The 13,552-nt window shown below is 40.7% G+C and overlaps 1 protein-coding gene across 2 annotated transcripts in view; it reads right to left on the reverse strand.

The window, feature by feature from the left end:
* Positions 1-747: 747 nt before the first annotated feature.
* Positions 748-13,552, reverse strand: part of MAP3K19 (mitogen-activated protein kinase kinase kinase 19) — a 41,160-nt gene continuing 28,355 nt past the window's right edge. The window contains exons 8-11 of one of the 2 annotated variants that reach the window (XM_043573274.1): positions 10,140-12,587; positions 7,759-7,908; positions 5,978-6,675; positions 748-1,114 (exon numbers count right to left, since the gene is read on the reverse strand). In XM_043573274.1, the coding sequence (XP_043429209.1) occupies positions 1,048-1,114; positions 5,978-6,675; positions 7,759-7,908; positions 10,140-12,587 (3,363 nt within the window). In that variant the 3' untranslated portion in view covers positions 748-1,047. The remainder of the gene's footprint in view (positions 1,115-5,977; positions 6,676-7,758; positions 7,909-10,139; positions 12,588-13,552) is intronic. The other variant, XM_043573275.1, reaches the window with a different exon arrangement.

Here is a 13,552-nt window from a genome sequence, read left to right on the forward strand (position 1 = left end):
GCTTTTGAACAAAATCCGACAACTGGCGTCGCAATACACCTAAAGTTAGTTTGTAATTATGCCGCTTTGAAATGATAGCAGCCAGTACAAAGATTCTGTAGAGAGAGCTTCAACCAACAGGAAATGTAGCAGATGAGTGGAGTCACGGCAATAGAAACCTTATCAAAAACGTTTAATCCACCAACTTACAACAAGGCCTTGTAATAATTCAGACAACTTGTCCACTTTTTCTGGTGAGGTTTCCATTGGTCTGAAAATGGAAATGAAGCGTGACCTCAGTGGAGATGTCCATTCAAGTGAAGTGAGCAAAGTGCCCTGAAAAAGTTGATACGCTGATTCCCCACCCCCCCCCCCCCCCGCCCCTCTTTAAGATCCAGCTTTTATTCTACTAGCTGGCTTAGGTTTAGCTAGTTCTAGATGTGGCCATGACCTAATTGACTCTGCAAATAAGTGAAGTCTTCAAGTCGTACTACAAATTTCAGGGGAAGCAACCTGAGGCTTATGGGGCCACCTTGAATAGTACAGCTTATTATAGGCAGAAACTTGGGAGGAAATAGGGGACCCTCTGATAATGAAATGCCAAGGCCCTTAGCTCTTCCTGTTAATTTTGAGGCTCCTGTAATCTGCAAAGGTTACCGCTAAACAGAATCTAGCATCCTCCAGTTTTTAATTTATCACCTTCCTCTGGTTTCCTTTCCAAGAATTAAGTGTCTTTACCAGCCAACCAAAAAATAAACAATTTTCTTCTTGTTTTTACAATTTATTTTAAAGACATTAAAACTGACAGGCCAAAAATGAAGGATAGTCAAAACTGTAAACAGCAATACATTTTGTTATTGTTTAAGAAAATTTTCTCATATACATGGGTAACCACGCCTGAAGCTTGAGGCTAGTATTTACCTAAAAACATTTTAGTTAGGGACACTGCAGGATCTGGTTGAGTTGAGCTGACTTAACAATAGGAAAAGTCCCTTAACCATCATTCCCACAATGAAGCAGTCACGGAGTGTATCTATAATGGAACTGGAAAGGAAAGTTGATGTATGTTCAATGACTTCTTATCAAGAAGGAGTGCTTCAGGAGCTGGGCAGCAGAAGGTCGCTCATGCTGGTCCCTAAGAAGGGAAAAACACTTTAGAAACAGCACCCAATAAGTGCCTCCCAACTGGATCCACTTGCCAACTTAAAAATGGAAGTACAGGGGCGCCTGGGTGACTCAGTTAAGTGTCCAACTCTTGATTTCAGCTCCGGTCATGATTTCAAAGTTTGTGGAATCAAGCCTTGCATGGGGCTCTGCACCTGTTAGCCCTTGGGATTCTCTCCCTCTCTGCCCCTCCCCTGTTCGCCCACACTGTTTCTCTTTCAAAATGAATAAATAAATAAATAAAAATGGATCTGCTTACAGGTGCTCAGGAAAATAAAAATAGAAGCACAGTCTTGGCCAAACAGACTTGAGGTGAGTCTACACTTCAGTTTTGATCAGTATAATTTTAGGTAAGCAACGCAAAGTCTTCTCATTAGTAAGATGGAGATAACAATAACAATTCTTTGGAGAATTAAATAATGTACATACAGGTTTTGAACAGTGTCTGGCACACAGTAATAGCTCAAAAAGTAGTTGTTATGATTAAAAACTAGTCCCTACTTTACATTTTACTGTTGTTCGATTTGGGGTATAACTTACACAGTAAAATTCTCACTTTTGGGTGTACAGTTTAATGTGCCTTTAATTAGCATTAAATTTACTTTTAAAATGGAGAGGCACTGGAATCCAGAATTGAAAAGCCTTTAAAAAGCAGGGATGCCTGAGTGACTCAGTTGGTTAAGCATCTTGACTTCGGCTCAGGTAATGCCCCCATAATTTGTGAGTTTGAGCCCCACGTGCATCGGTCTGTCAGCACAGAGCCCACTTTGGATCCTCTGTCCCCTTCTTTCTCTGCCCCTCCCCAACCCTCTCTCTCTCAAAAATAAACATTAAAAAAAAATAGCCTTTAAGAAGTAGACATTTAAATGCATTTTGGTGATTAATTGAAATAATCCCATTTGGGGCCCTCTTGGATGAGCATAAAATAATGGAAGACAGTACTATTTTGGTTTAGGTTATTTTTCCTCAAGAAATTAAACTTTTGCCAATGAACTAGTCAATGAACCAGTGAACCAGTTGATAGTTACCTGCAATGACCTACTTGAAAGGCATTATTTTGGCTAAATTGGCTATCTTTTGGTAATTTGTGCGAGGAGGATTAATACCAGGAATAGTCCAGGTGAAAATGGACATAAAAATAAAGTGACTATAAGTCATTTTGAAATAAAAGCTCCCCTTGTGGAGGCCCTTTCTTTTGTCTTGAAAATATGCAGAAATCTCTCCTCTCTCCAAAAGTCTTTTCCTTTATGTAGCCAAACCCAGTGGCTTTTTTTCAACCTTCATTATCCTAAATCCTTACTTACTCTCTGTCCCACTGCACTCTAGAAATTGCCCCTTAAAATTTACCATGATATTCTCATTAAATGAGTTCATCCTCCTTGTCATCTCTGTAGTAGCATTTGAAGCATTCACTAACCTCTCCTTTCAAAACAGTCTCTGCATAGACTTCGGGAAAACTTCTCTTGGTTCTCCCGCCTTGGGACAGCTCCCTTCCCTCCTTTCTTTCCTTCAGCCATGTGCTAGACTTAATGCCATGAAGGTTGTCACTTCTCCTCTGAGCATTTTCAAAAACATTTTCCTATGCCCTCTTAAATGGTTCACGACTACAGCTACAAACCTCAGGATTTCTAAATGTGTACCTCCAATCTTACTTGCTTTCCTGGACTCCCAATTCCATAGCTTCGAATGTTTCCTTAAATGGTGGATCCTCTGGGGCACCTGGGTGGCTCAGTCAGTTAAGCGCCTGACTCTTGATCTTGGTTCAGGTCATGACCTCACAGTTCCTGAGATCAAGCCCCACGTGGGGTTCAGCACTGAGCATGGAGCCTGCTTGGGATACTCTCTCCCAATCCCTCTCCCTTTGCCACACACCCGCATGCCTGTTCTCTCTGTCTCTCTCTCTCTCTCTCTCTCTCTCTCTCTCTCTCTCTCTGTCTCTCTCTCTCTCTGTCTCTCACAAAACAAACATTTCTTTAAGTGGTGGATTGTCTTCAATTCCCTCCCCTGCTCCCCTTTCACAACTTTCGATTATTTCTTCCATTATCCATACTCAAAACTATGCAGCCTCATCGTGCCTCATCACCAAGTCCTGATTCCCCTTCCCCTGGAATGTTTTGGAACTCTTCTCTTTACAGTTCCCACTGCTTCAACCACAAAGCTCTTGATTCCTGCATGGCCTTCTAGTCTCAAGCAGCCTCCATTTGAGGTCCTTAATACACTGCCTTCTGACCTGCTTTCCCAAAGGCCATTTTCTTTATGGCATGATCTTTCCCAAACTCATTACAATCCCCTGCTCTTTGCTGCCTACTGCAACAAAGCCAAACTACTTGGCCTGACTTCCCAGAACTTTCAACCTACCCATAGGAATACCCCCACTCCAAGTTCTTACTGCTCCCCAAAGTTCATTTCTGTTCTATTCATTCGTTCTTTTCAGTCCTTGTTCCTTCTCAGTACCTAGTCATCTATACTTCTGAATCTTTAAGAATGCCTTGCCCCCACTTTATTTCTGACTATCCAGACATCCAAGGAATACCGCCATAGGGCAAGATTCTAGAGTCCTTAGGGTCTTTTCCATAGAATTTCAAAAGATAATTTTACGCTTGTATGTGACACTAATTAGGTAAGATTTATTAGTATTCTCCCAAGTAGTATTAACTGCTGAGCCCTAATTATGTGCCCCATACTGTAAGTAATTTACATATACCAGTTCACTTAACCCTCACAACAACCCTATTAATTGATCCTTAGTGGTGTGAGTTGTGTATTAGTTAATGAAGCAGTGGTTCAAAAGGAAAGTCATACACATACACACACACACACACACACACACACACCATTCACGTGAATGTGAAAAACATTTGGGTTTGTTCTGATCTTCCTGAGTGTTAGAATGCCCAATGTTTACAAGAGCTTGCCTTGAAACACATTAAACGGAGCTCATTTACAAACTGGTGCTCGCAATAGCATCCTGAGGTAGAGAAAACATCTCACACGGATAACACCTATGGACATAGATACACAAACAAGATGCAAACCAGCGTTAGCCTTTGTTTCACTCCTATCTGTGGAGAGGACATGAAAGACCCAATGGTCAAATCTCCCCTATAAAATAAAAACCAAAAAAAATTTAAAAAGGAAAGTCATAAAGATTTCACACTTTCTCTTTAAAGCTATGTGTGTGTGTGAGAGAGAGAGAGGGGACAACTGGAAAGAAAATGAAATGTATTTTCTATGGCTCAATAATAGAGAACTGTTCAATTCAGAACATAGCAACTATAGTAGTCTTAAGAGCTAAGACCAATTCTAAAACTAGTATTGGTTCATATGACATTTCTAACACCTTTATGTCTCTTGTGAGGTTTCTTTTTTTTTTTTTTTAATACGTTTATTTTTGAGAGAGAGAGCATGAACAGGGGAGGGTCAGAGAGAGAGGGAGACACAGAATCTGAAACAGGCTCCAGGCTGTGAGCTGTCAGCACAGAGCCCGATGTGGGGCTCGAACTCACGGACTGCGAGATCATGACCTGAGCCAAAGTCGGTCGCCCAACCGACTGAGCCACCCAGGCACCCCTCTTGTGAGGTTTCTTTGGGTGAGCAGGGGGCAGCTCTGTGCCTGGGGCTCTGTCCACACAATCCATGCTGGAACATATCTACATCTAGGAATACCCAGAACTGGAGTATGAAGTATGTATTCCTGCCTTGGCCTATATGATCCCCTGAAATCAACCAGGACACTCTGACACACATCTGGGAGAGAGAAACAGAATCTGAAAGAGAGAAGCACATTTGTCAACAGACAGGGAGAACTGCAGGTTCTGAGATTCATTAGAAAGAGAAAAACCCATTTTGGGAGTTGAGAGGCACTAGAATTTTTCATCCAGGAATAAGAAAGCACATGTCCCAGAAAGCAAGAATTGTGTTTAGGTCTCAGGCTGTCCTCACCTTGTACATATGACTAAATGTTGAGCCTCACTAGGTGCATAGAGGCCAGGTGGGTGGGCTCCACACCCCCCCTCCACCCTACTGTTTAGCTCTCTCCCTCATCATACACATACAGTCATACTTTAACCAGAGTCATCTCTCTGAATTAAAATCTCATGTGAGTGAAGAGTACCTGTCTAAGAAAAGTTTGAAAACCACACGAGTGGGTAATCTCTAAGGTCCCTTCTAACATTTTACCCAAAATTTTATTCCATAGATACTAGGGAGCATCCGAACAGGAAAAAACAAGCAACTTTCTGGGCCTTTTCTGCTTCCCCAAATACTCTCCACACTTAATGCATGAAAAGCTTCAATTAAAGATTTGTTCCTTTGGGTCAAAATGTTTCCCTTCATTTTAAATGCAAGTATTTTGGGGGCGGGAGGACCAATACATTAAATTTTCCAGTCATCGATCAATTGATTCATATCAATCCCTCAATATGAATGAATTTCTCACATACTTTCCTGAGAGCTGGTTTTAGGAAGGAAATGAGACACTGGTTCTCTGAGAGGGAAGGTAGCTCAGGAAAGGGAAACTTAAGGACAGGCAATGTCATTTCACCATGACCAGTCCCTGGGAAGATGTTCCTCTCATAGCCATGTTCATGCTCCCACTGATTTGGGGAAGTATTGTCTGTCCCTGATAAGTACTGTCAAACATTTAATTGAGGCACCTCCTACCTGAAGCATTGCCCCCATACCCTGATGCAACAAGGAGCACAATCACCCAATATAGCTAATCATCAAAATCACTCCCTACTTGCCTTTTTGGTGGGCCATAAATTTCAGGGGGAAATGTCAGCAATCTTGGAATCTCTGGGGATTTCTCTTCCTCCTGTTTTCAGTTTCTTACCTGGTCAGGCACACACGCACAAAGTCCACTGCATTTTCTGAGAAGTGTTCTGGTAAAGGAGGCATTAGCCCTCGGTGTGCTCCAATGTAAAACATGGCTGCCATCCTGTCCATGGAAGCCAGTGGAGGCTTCCCTGTGGCCATCTCAAACACGGTGCAGCCAATGCTCCAGATATCTGACTTCCTTCCATATCCAGACTCATTGATGACTTCCGGGGCCATCCAATATGGAGTCCCATGCATGGACTTAAGCATGTCACTGTGGGTACCATTTATGCCAGCCCAAGCCAAACGCTTGGCACAGCCAAAGTCAATTAGCTTTATTATTCCAGTTGGCATGAGCATAACATTGTTTCCTTTGATATCTCGATGCACCACACAGTTCTCATGGAGATAAGCAACACCTTGCAGAATTTGTCTTGTATATTTACAGAAAACCATCTCAGGCAATGGCCCAAAACGGCTTATAATACTAGAAATTGAGCCACCAGGAACAAATTCCATGAAAATGCTTACGATGTTCTCTTCCAAGCATGTCCCCAGATAGGCCACAATGTTGACATGTTTCAGTGCTTTGAGCAAATCTACTTCTTCCTGTAGCTTCCGGTATTCTTTTTCAGTAGCTAATTTATCAGAGGTATCCAAAGCCACCTGTTTTACAGCTATTAGCTGTCCTTGGCTAGTAAGACCACAATATACCTAGAAGCAAACCTTATTATTAAATATAAATGATAGAACTTGTTCACAAAATGCCTCAGGTGACACTTGTCTTTCCCTTCTCCTCCCAAACCCTGTCTTTCTCTAAGTTGATTCATCCCTACATAAATGCAAAGTGCTTAAGCAAAGTCAGTGTTTCAGTGAGGCCAAAACGGGGATGAGCAGCATGGTGAATGGATATCATAATGGCTTGTTGGAGTTCAGTGGCCTGGACTGGTTAGAATTCTGGCTTTACCATTCCCCAGCTGTGTAAATTTGGGTAAGTTGTATAATCGTTTTGACTTCAGTTTTTCTCATCTATAAAACTGGGGTAATTATCCCTCACAGATATCTACATGACTACAATGGCAAAATTGCTCACCAAATAAATGAAATAGGGCTGTTTCAGTGCCAAAGCTCTAAGGAGAGAGAGGAAGGCAGAACTGGGGCAACTTGTCAGTGACCCCATCATGCATTTTCAGTGGTTTCATGTCTTCCCACCTTCTTGCTGATATGTCCCCAGCTAGAAACATAACCTATCTTCTTTGGGGATCAGTCTTCTTGTAACTGATGCATGTAAATACTATCTAATGTGCTAGGACTTTAGATGATCTTTCATGCAATTCAAAAAATGTAAGGAACAGCTTTTGTTTTGGCCACTCAGCAATGATTCTCAGCAATGGTAACATCCTGAGCTGTTGAACAATGAGACATCTTTCCCACTGGACTTGGATCCAGGAGAATGAGAGGCTAGAAATACATTGGTTCTTGTACCACCACATGTACCCTGAGAATAAGACCTATTAGAAGAGATACAAAGAGGCCAGACCCTGGTGATATTTTTTTGACCCCCGAAATCACCTCCGCCTAGAGCCAGACCTACTCCAGACCCTTCAGTTACATAAAACAGTGAACATCCTTTTCCCTGGGCCAGTTTGGATTGAGTTTCCTGTTATTTCCAACTGAAAGAGTTTCAAGTAGAAGAGCACAGAGGGTGTGAAGGGTGCACAAGAGGATTAGGGAGGAAAAGGTAGGTCAAGAAGAAGTGGGGATTTGGGATTTCATCATGTTTCCCATTTAACTTACTGTGCCATAGGCTCCCTTCCCAAGGACCTCTCCCTTAGTCCACAGGATGGATTCTTCATACTTTAAACTATTTTCAGAAAATGTCTTCTTTTCATTTGAGTTAAGAAATTTCTTGTCCTTGTCATATATCCTGAACCCATTACTATATCTCTGGGACAATGAGAAAAAAGAAAAGTCACCATTAAACTCTGAGTCATTGGGATGGGGAAAAAGGGCTAAAGAGTAGAGTCTTACTTTCTTCTAACTTGGGACCAACTAGAGAAAGCCAGATATGCATAACTAATCATATAGGATGCCACTTGTTAGCCTGCCTACAGCTTCCCCATGCCTACAGCCTCCAATCAGGGCATAGTAAAGGCTTCCCTTTTTCCTGCCAAGAATCTTGCCCACTCCTCTGCCTGCCTTTGAGTCTCTGCCAAACACAAGTGATGGTGGCTGACTTTTTTGCTATAGTTAAGTTCTGAATAACCTTGTTCTTCAATTATTTCCACAACACATAGAATCAAACACACACACACACACACACACACACACACACACGCCTATATACATACATATATATACACTTATACACAAACATACATATATATACTCTTTCGCCCTCTCTCTCTCACACACACAAACACACAGCCACAATGAGCAGGTCTAGTGATCAAGACTAGCTGTAATACACAGATCTATGGTCTTCTAGACCCTTGCTATTCAAAGGAGAATCTGCAGACAGGTGTACCAACATCACATAGGAGCTTGTTAGACATGCAGAATCTCGGGCCCCAGACATACTGAACCAGTGTCTACATTTCAATATGATCCCCAAGCGATTTGCCTTCACAGGAAACTTTGAGAAGCCCTGCTTCTCAACAAATATCTCTTTGAAGAACTTAGACCATGTTTTCCAATTGGTTGATTGGATCAAACTGCTTTGCTTTGATCTCTTCTACAAGTTCTTAAAAATAAATGATGGTGACATAGAGACATGGTGAAGGCCATTGGAAGCAAGACTTCCTGCAGGGCCTCTCCTTCATCATGAAAGAAAGGGCCATTTGGGTTCCTCTTCCCCATCCTTTCATTGTTTATGTCCCAACTAAATTTTAAGGACTTCTTATGGAGGAAAAGGCTGTAAAAAGTCAGTTTTGACTCCATCATTGTAGGATGAGGTTACAGGCTGATGATATTTACTAGCTTGTTAGCTTTTCTTAAATTTAAAATGACAGAGTGGTAGATTCATCTCTGACACACAGGTGTGCACACACATATCCCCATTTCCTACCCAAGCCTGGAGGCCTCCAGGGATCACTCTCTACCCCCAGGAGAGACCAAATTCACCATAAGGACAGGGCTGATATTTCAGGACAAAGAACAATCTCACTGTGTCGTGATTAAGGGTGTGGTCCCACCACTCACTGACTGTAACTTTCTAAGCCTCAAATTTCTCATCTGCAAAGTTGGGACTTGTTATTACCTTTAGTTATCTCATAGAGCTGTTCTGAAGCATATAAAGAAGACAGTATAAAATCCCTTGCTCCTACATGGTAAGTTCTCAATAAACCTGGCTATGATATAACTATATACTTTATGTATCCTTAGATAAACTATCTAAAATAACTGTTCCTGATCGTGATACAGTGTGATACAGCCTGAATCAGTGTTCAATAGATGATATTTCAGCTAAGCCTACTGTTTCTGTCTTTAAAATTTGAATAGGACAGGAGGATCAAGTATTTCAGTGAGAACTGAAACCAACAAAACAATGATCCCAATGGTCTGTTGCTATTCTTCTTCCCCATGCCCACTTCCATGCCAAAAAAATTTTTTAAACATTTTTCAGGATTGTCGCTTATCTTCCTTCAGAACAATGGCTAAGTCTTGTTCTAGTTCTTAGCCCAGTGCCAGCAACACAGTAGGCACCAATGATATTTCTGTGTTAAAGTTTTCATATTTCATGTCTTCATATGTTTTTTTGGAATTAGGTGGTGATCTACTCCAGGGGCTACATTCAGTTCTTTCTATCTCACATACCACCTAGAGCAATACTTTCCCCATAATTACCTCTCTGCTATTTATTAATTGAAAACATCTTCACCGAATAAAATATGAACCTACTTTAAATAAATAGTTTTGCTATATTAATGTACCCAATGTGATTCCATTTGCAGTGTTAGGCTAGCTGAACTCCAGAATCAAGGTGGCATAATGAAAACATCTTAGCCTGCAAGTCAAATAAACTGGATTCCAAACTTGCAACCAGACAGTGAGACCTTGCCAAAACTCTTAGCTGTTTAGGGTTTTTGACTCCTTGTTTGAAAGTAAGGAGTTTGAACCAGACTGTCTCTGAGGCCCCTTCCTGCCCCTAATGAATCACTGATTCTAATTATACCAACCTGTATTTTAACATTGGTTGTCTCTCCACCCAATTCTTGTGTGGTTTGTCCTCTCCTACTGAAGACAAGATTTAGATTTTCAGGATCTGTTTCATTTGCCATTATTTGGCAAGAGGTGTTACCTCTCTCATCAAGAGCTAATAGTTCTGCAGCTAGACATCCTAATAGTTCATCCGTCAATTCTTCATTCTTTACAGAATCTAGAATTCCTTGCGAAATTGAATTTGCATAATTTAAAGTTTGTCCAAATGTTTGATATGTAATTGATTCATTAGCTACACTATCATGATCCAAAGAATGTGCCCAATGTTGATATGCTTGGGAAGATGCACTCTGTTGTTTCTCTTGAAAAGAGAAACTCAAAAGTCTCTCAGATTTACCTAAAACACTTTCAAACCCTACATCATTAGTTAAAATTTGGTTGGCATCTATTTTAACAAGCGATGCTGTATTCTGCTTTTCTTGCAGTACATGCTTATTGGAATTCTTCTCACTGGGCATTGCCCAACTGTTTTCTGAAAGGACAAATGGGGTCTGGTGATGTAGTTCTTCAAGTTTCTGTAGATCTCTGAGGCTTGTGGCAAGTATTTGATTGTTAGAAATGTCTCCTTCATCAGCAGACTCTTCCATAGAGACTTCTTCAACAGTGGACAAATCTGAAACAGGAATGAGTTCATTCTGTTCCGTGGACTGCTCATGAGGCAGAGCCGAGTTCAAGGGCTGAACTTCATTATTAGAAGAAAGAAAGTCATCTCCTGAAGACTTTATCTGCCAATGTGAACCTGAAATATCATCACCATTTTCCATGTCTTGTACGTTGCTACCTACAGCCTTGTAACCCTTTTCTTTAGGAATTAAAATTTTGTTCTTTTGTTTAATGCCAAGTGAAACCTTTACAGGTTTAACATGTGGTCTTTTCTGAGAAAATCTTGTTCTGCTGTTGCTGCTCCTCTCACTGTGTGAAGATCGACATTTATTGGTAATACATCTACCAGATGGAGCTGAGCATATCTCTCGATAATATTTGTTCTCATGACGTTCAGCCTCTCTCATGTGACAATAAACAGGGGTCCCAAACATTTCATAGATTCCAGGACCATTAGCAGTTGAATTGATTTCTTTGAACATGTCACTATACTTAAGATCTAAGTAATTTAGTCTTGGCTCTGTTGGTTGAGCAGAGAGAGGAACAGAAGACTTTTTTATTCCTGAATTCTTACCGATGCAAGGAAAAGATTGCTTTTTAGGTTTCAGAGCCCGGTAAGTTGATTGCTTCTTTTCTATCTGTGGCATTCTCCTTTGAAACTTGGGTGGTTGCCAAGGTCTGGGGTCAACAAGCCCCAAAGCAGGGAAAACTGGAGTTTTTATACTGGTTTTATGTATGGTAGGCTTAATGGAACCTTCAATGGAAATCATGAAATTCTGGGGTGTCCTATTACTGGTCTTGGTCTTTGAATCCAACTTATTTCTGGGGGTTTTCATCTTATGTCTGTCATTTTCTTGATGTACAAGAATATTGAAGCTATTGTTGCTATGAAGAGTGCCCTTTCTTTTTTGGAGGCTTGGTTTGGCTACTGCTGGTTCCTTGGGAGTTTCATCTCCAGGGAAAGTGATGTGGATAAGAGGCACCATCCCATTCATTTCCGGTTTGGTTGCCTCCGCCATTGACATTTTTATGTTTGTCTCTGTGCGTCTAGGACCTTGTGGAATCTTTTCAGTGGGGCCGTCAGGGACTACATTGGACAAACTTTTAAGTACAGTATACTCTTCTAAAATATGATTTGGCTCAACTGCTTCACCTTTATGTACTGAAGTACTTTTTAAATCAGCTTTATCATTTCTAGTCTCTTCATCCTGGCTTAGAATTATTTCTGAATGCTGGGCTTCTTGGAACTTGACTGGCATGTTATATCCAACTCCAAAATCTGTAAACAAGTTTCTGGCTACTGAACCCTCTTTCTTTCCTGATAAAAGATGTTGAGAATTCTCTTCTGCTTTTCTCATTTCACAACCAACGTAGTCAATATCCACTTCCCTATCTGTAGGAAAACTGCGTTCCTTACAATTCTCAAAGGACACCAAAGATTGTCCTTTTTCAAAGTGAGAGATTGAAATTTTGTCACTTTCTTCTGTTTCCTTGGATTTCCTGTTCTCCATCTCCATATGTTGTCTGTGATGGTTAGCCTTCCAAAAAGAGCACATGTTTCTGGACCAAATAGAGCTATCAGAGCACCTGAGAGTCTGATCCACAAACACCTTAAACGGAGCTTCCTGCTGCTTGTTCAATGGTCTAACCTCATCAGATTGACTTCTGGGCTCTGAGAGCTTAGGTTTGAAAGATACAAAGTTCAGAATATTTTTTTCTCTCTCCTTTTGATCCATGTGATCTTGGGGGGCAGTATGAAGACCAGGTTTCATGGGCAAAAGTGACAATGCTGGCAGAGGGAACTAAAAGGAAAGAGAAAAAGCTAATGAATGCAGAAACATATATGCATGTCATGTTAATTGGTTTAAAGTAATTCAAAGGGATTCTAAGATTCTCTTTTCTTTTTTTTTTAAATTTTTTAACATTTTTTTTTTCTTGAGAGAGACAGAGCACAAGCAGGGGATGGGCAGAGAGAGAGGCACAGAATCTGAAGCAGGCTCCAGGCTCTGAGCTGTCAGCACAGAGCCCGACGTGGGGCTTGAACTCACAAACCATGAGATCATGACCTGAGCCAAAGTCAGTCACTTAACCAACTGAGCCACCCAGGAGCCCCTCTAAGATTCTTTTTAGGGAGGCCTTTAACAAAGTACAAGGCTATCCTAGAGATCCCAATTAAAAAAAATAAAACCTCATTCCCAGTATTTTTGGTAAAATTGTACTTCTAAAAACCAAGATTTTGGGGGGCACCTGGCTGACTCAGTCAGTGGAGCATGTGACTCTTGTTCTTGGGGTCATGAATTCAAACCCTACATTGGGTGTAGAGATTACCTAAAAATAAAATCTTTTAAAATTGAATAAATAAAAAATAAAACCCAAGATTATTATAGACATAGATTCATGTTTATGTATTTAAAATAAAGGCCCTACAATGTAAACATTAAAATTTTAAGATGAGGATTTTATTTTTTTCCTTTCCATAGAAGTGATCTAAGATTTTTAAAATTCCCACTTAGAACAGCTTAAAATTTGTTAAATTTACCTTAACAATGATCATTAGCTTACAGACTAACTCAGATTTTGTATCTGGAACACAACTACTCCATATTGTTTTACTGAATTGTTTTGTTGAGGTGCGGTCATAAACATGCCACATCATACACTTGAAAGTTAGCAACCCTGAATGGTTTTTACTTCGTCCTCCAACTACTTTCAAATTAAGTTGGTTTTTGTTACCATTAGCCTCTAGAGGTCAGTGTAATGCAATATA

This window comes from Prionailurus bengalensis, chromosome C1 (genome assembly GCF_016509475.1).
Source record: "Prionailurus bengalensis isolate Pbe53 chromosome C1, Fcat_Pben_1.1_paternal_pri, whole genome shotgun sequence".
Taxonomy (NCBI): Eukaryota; Metazoa; Chordata; class Mammalia; order Carnivora; family Felidae; genus Prionailurus; species Prionailurus bengalensis.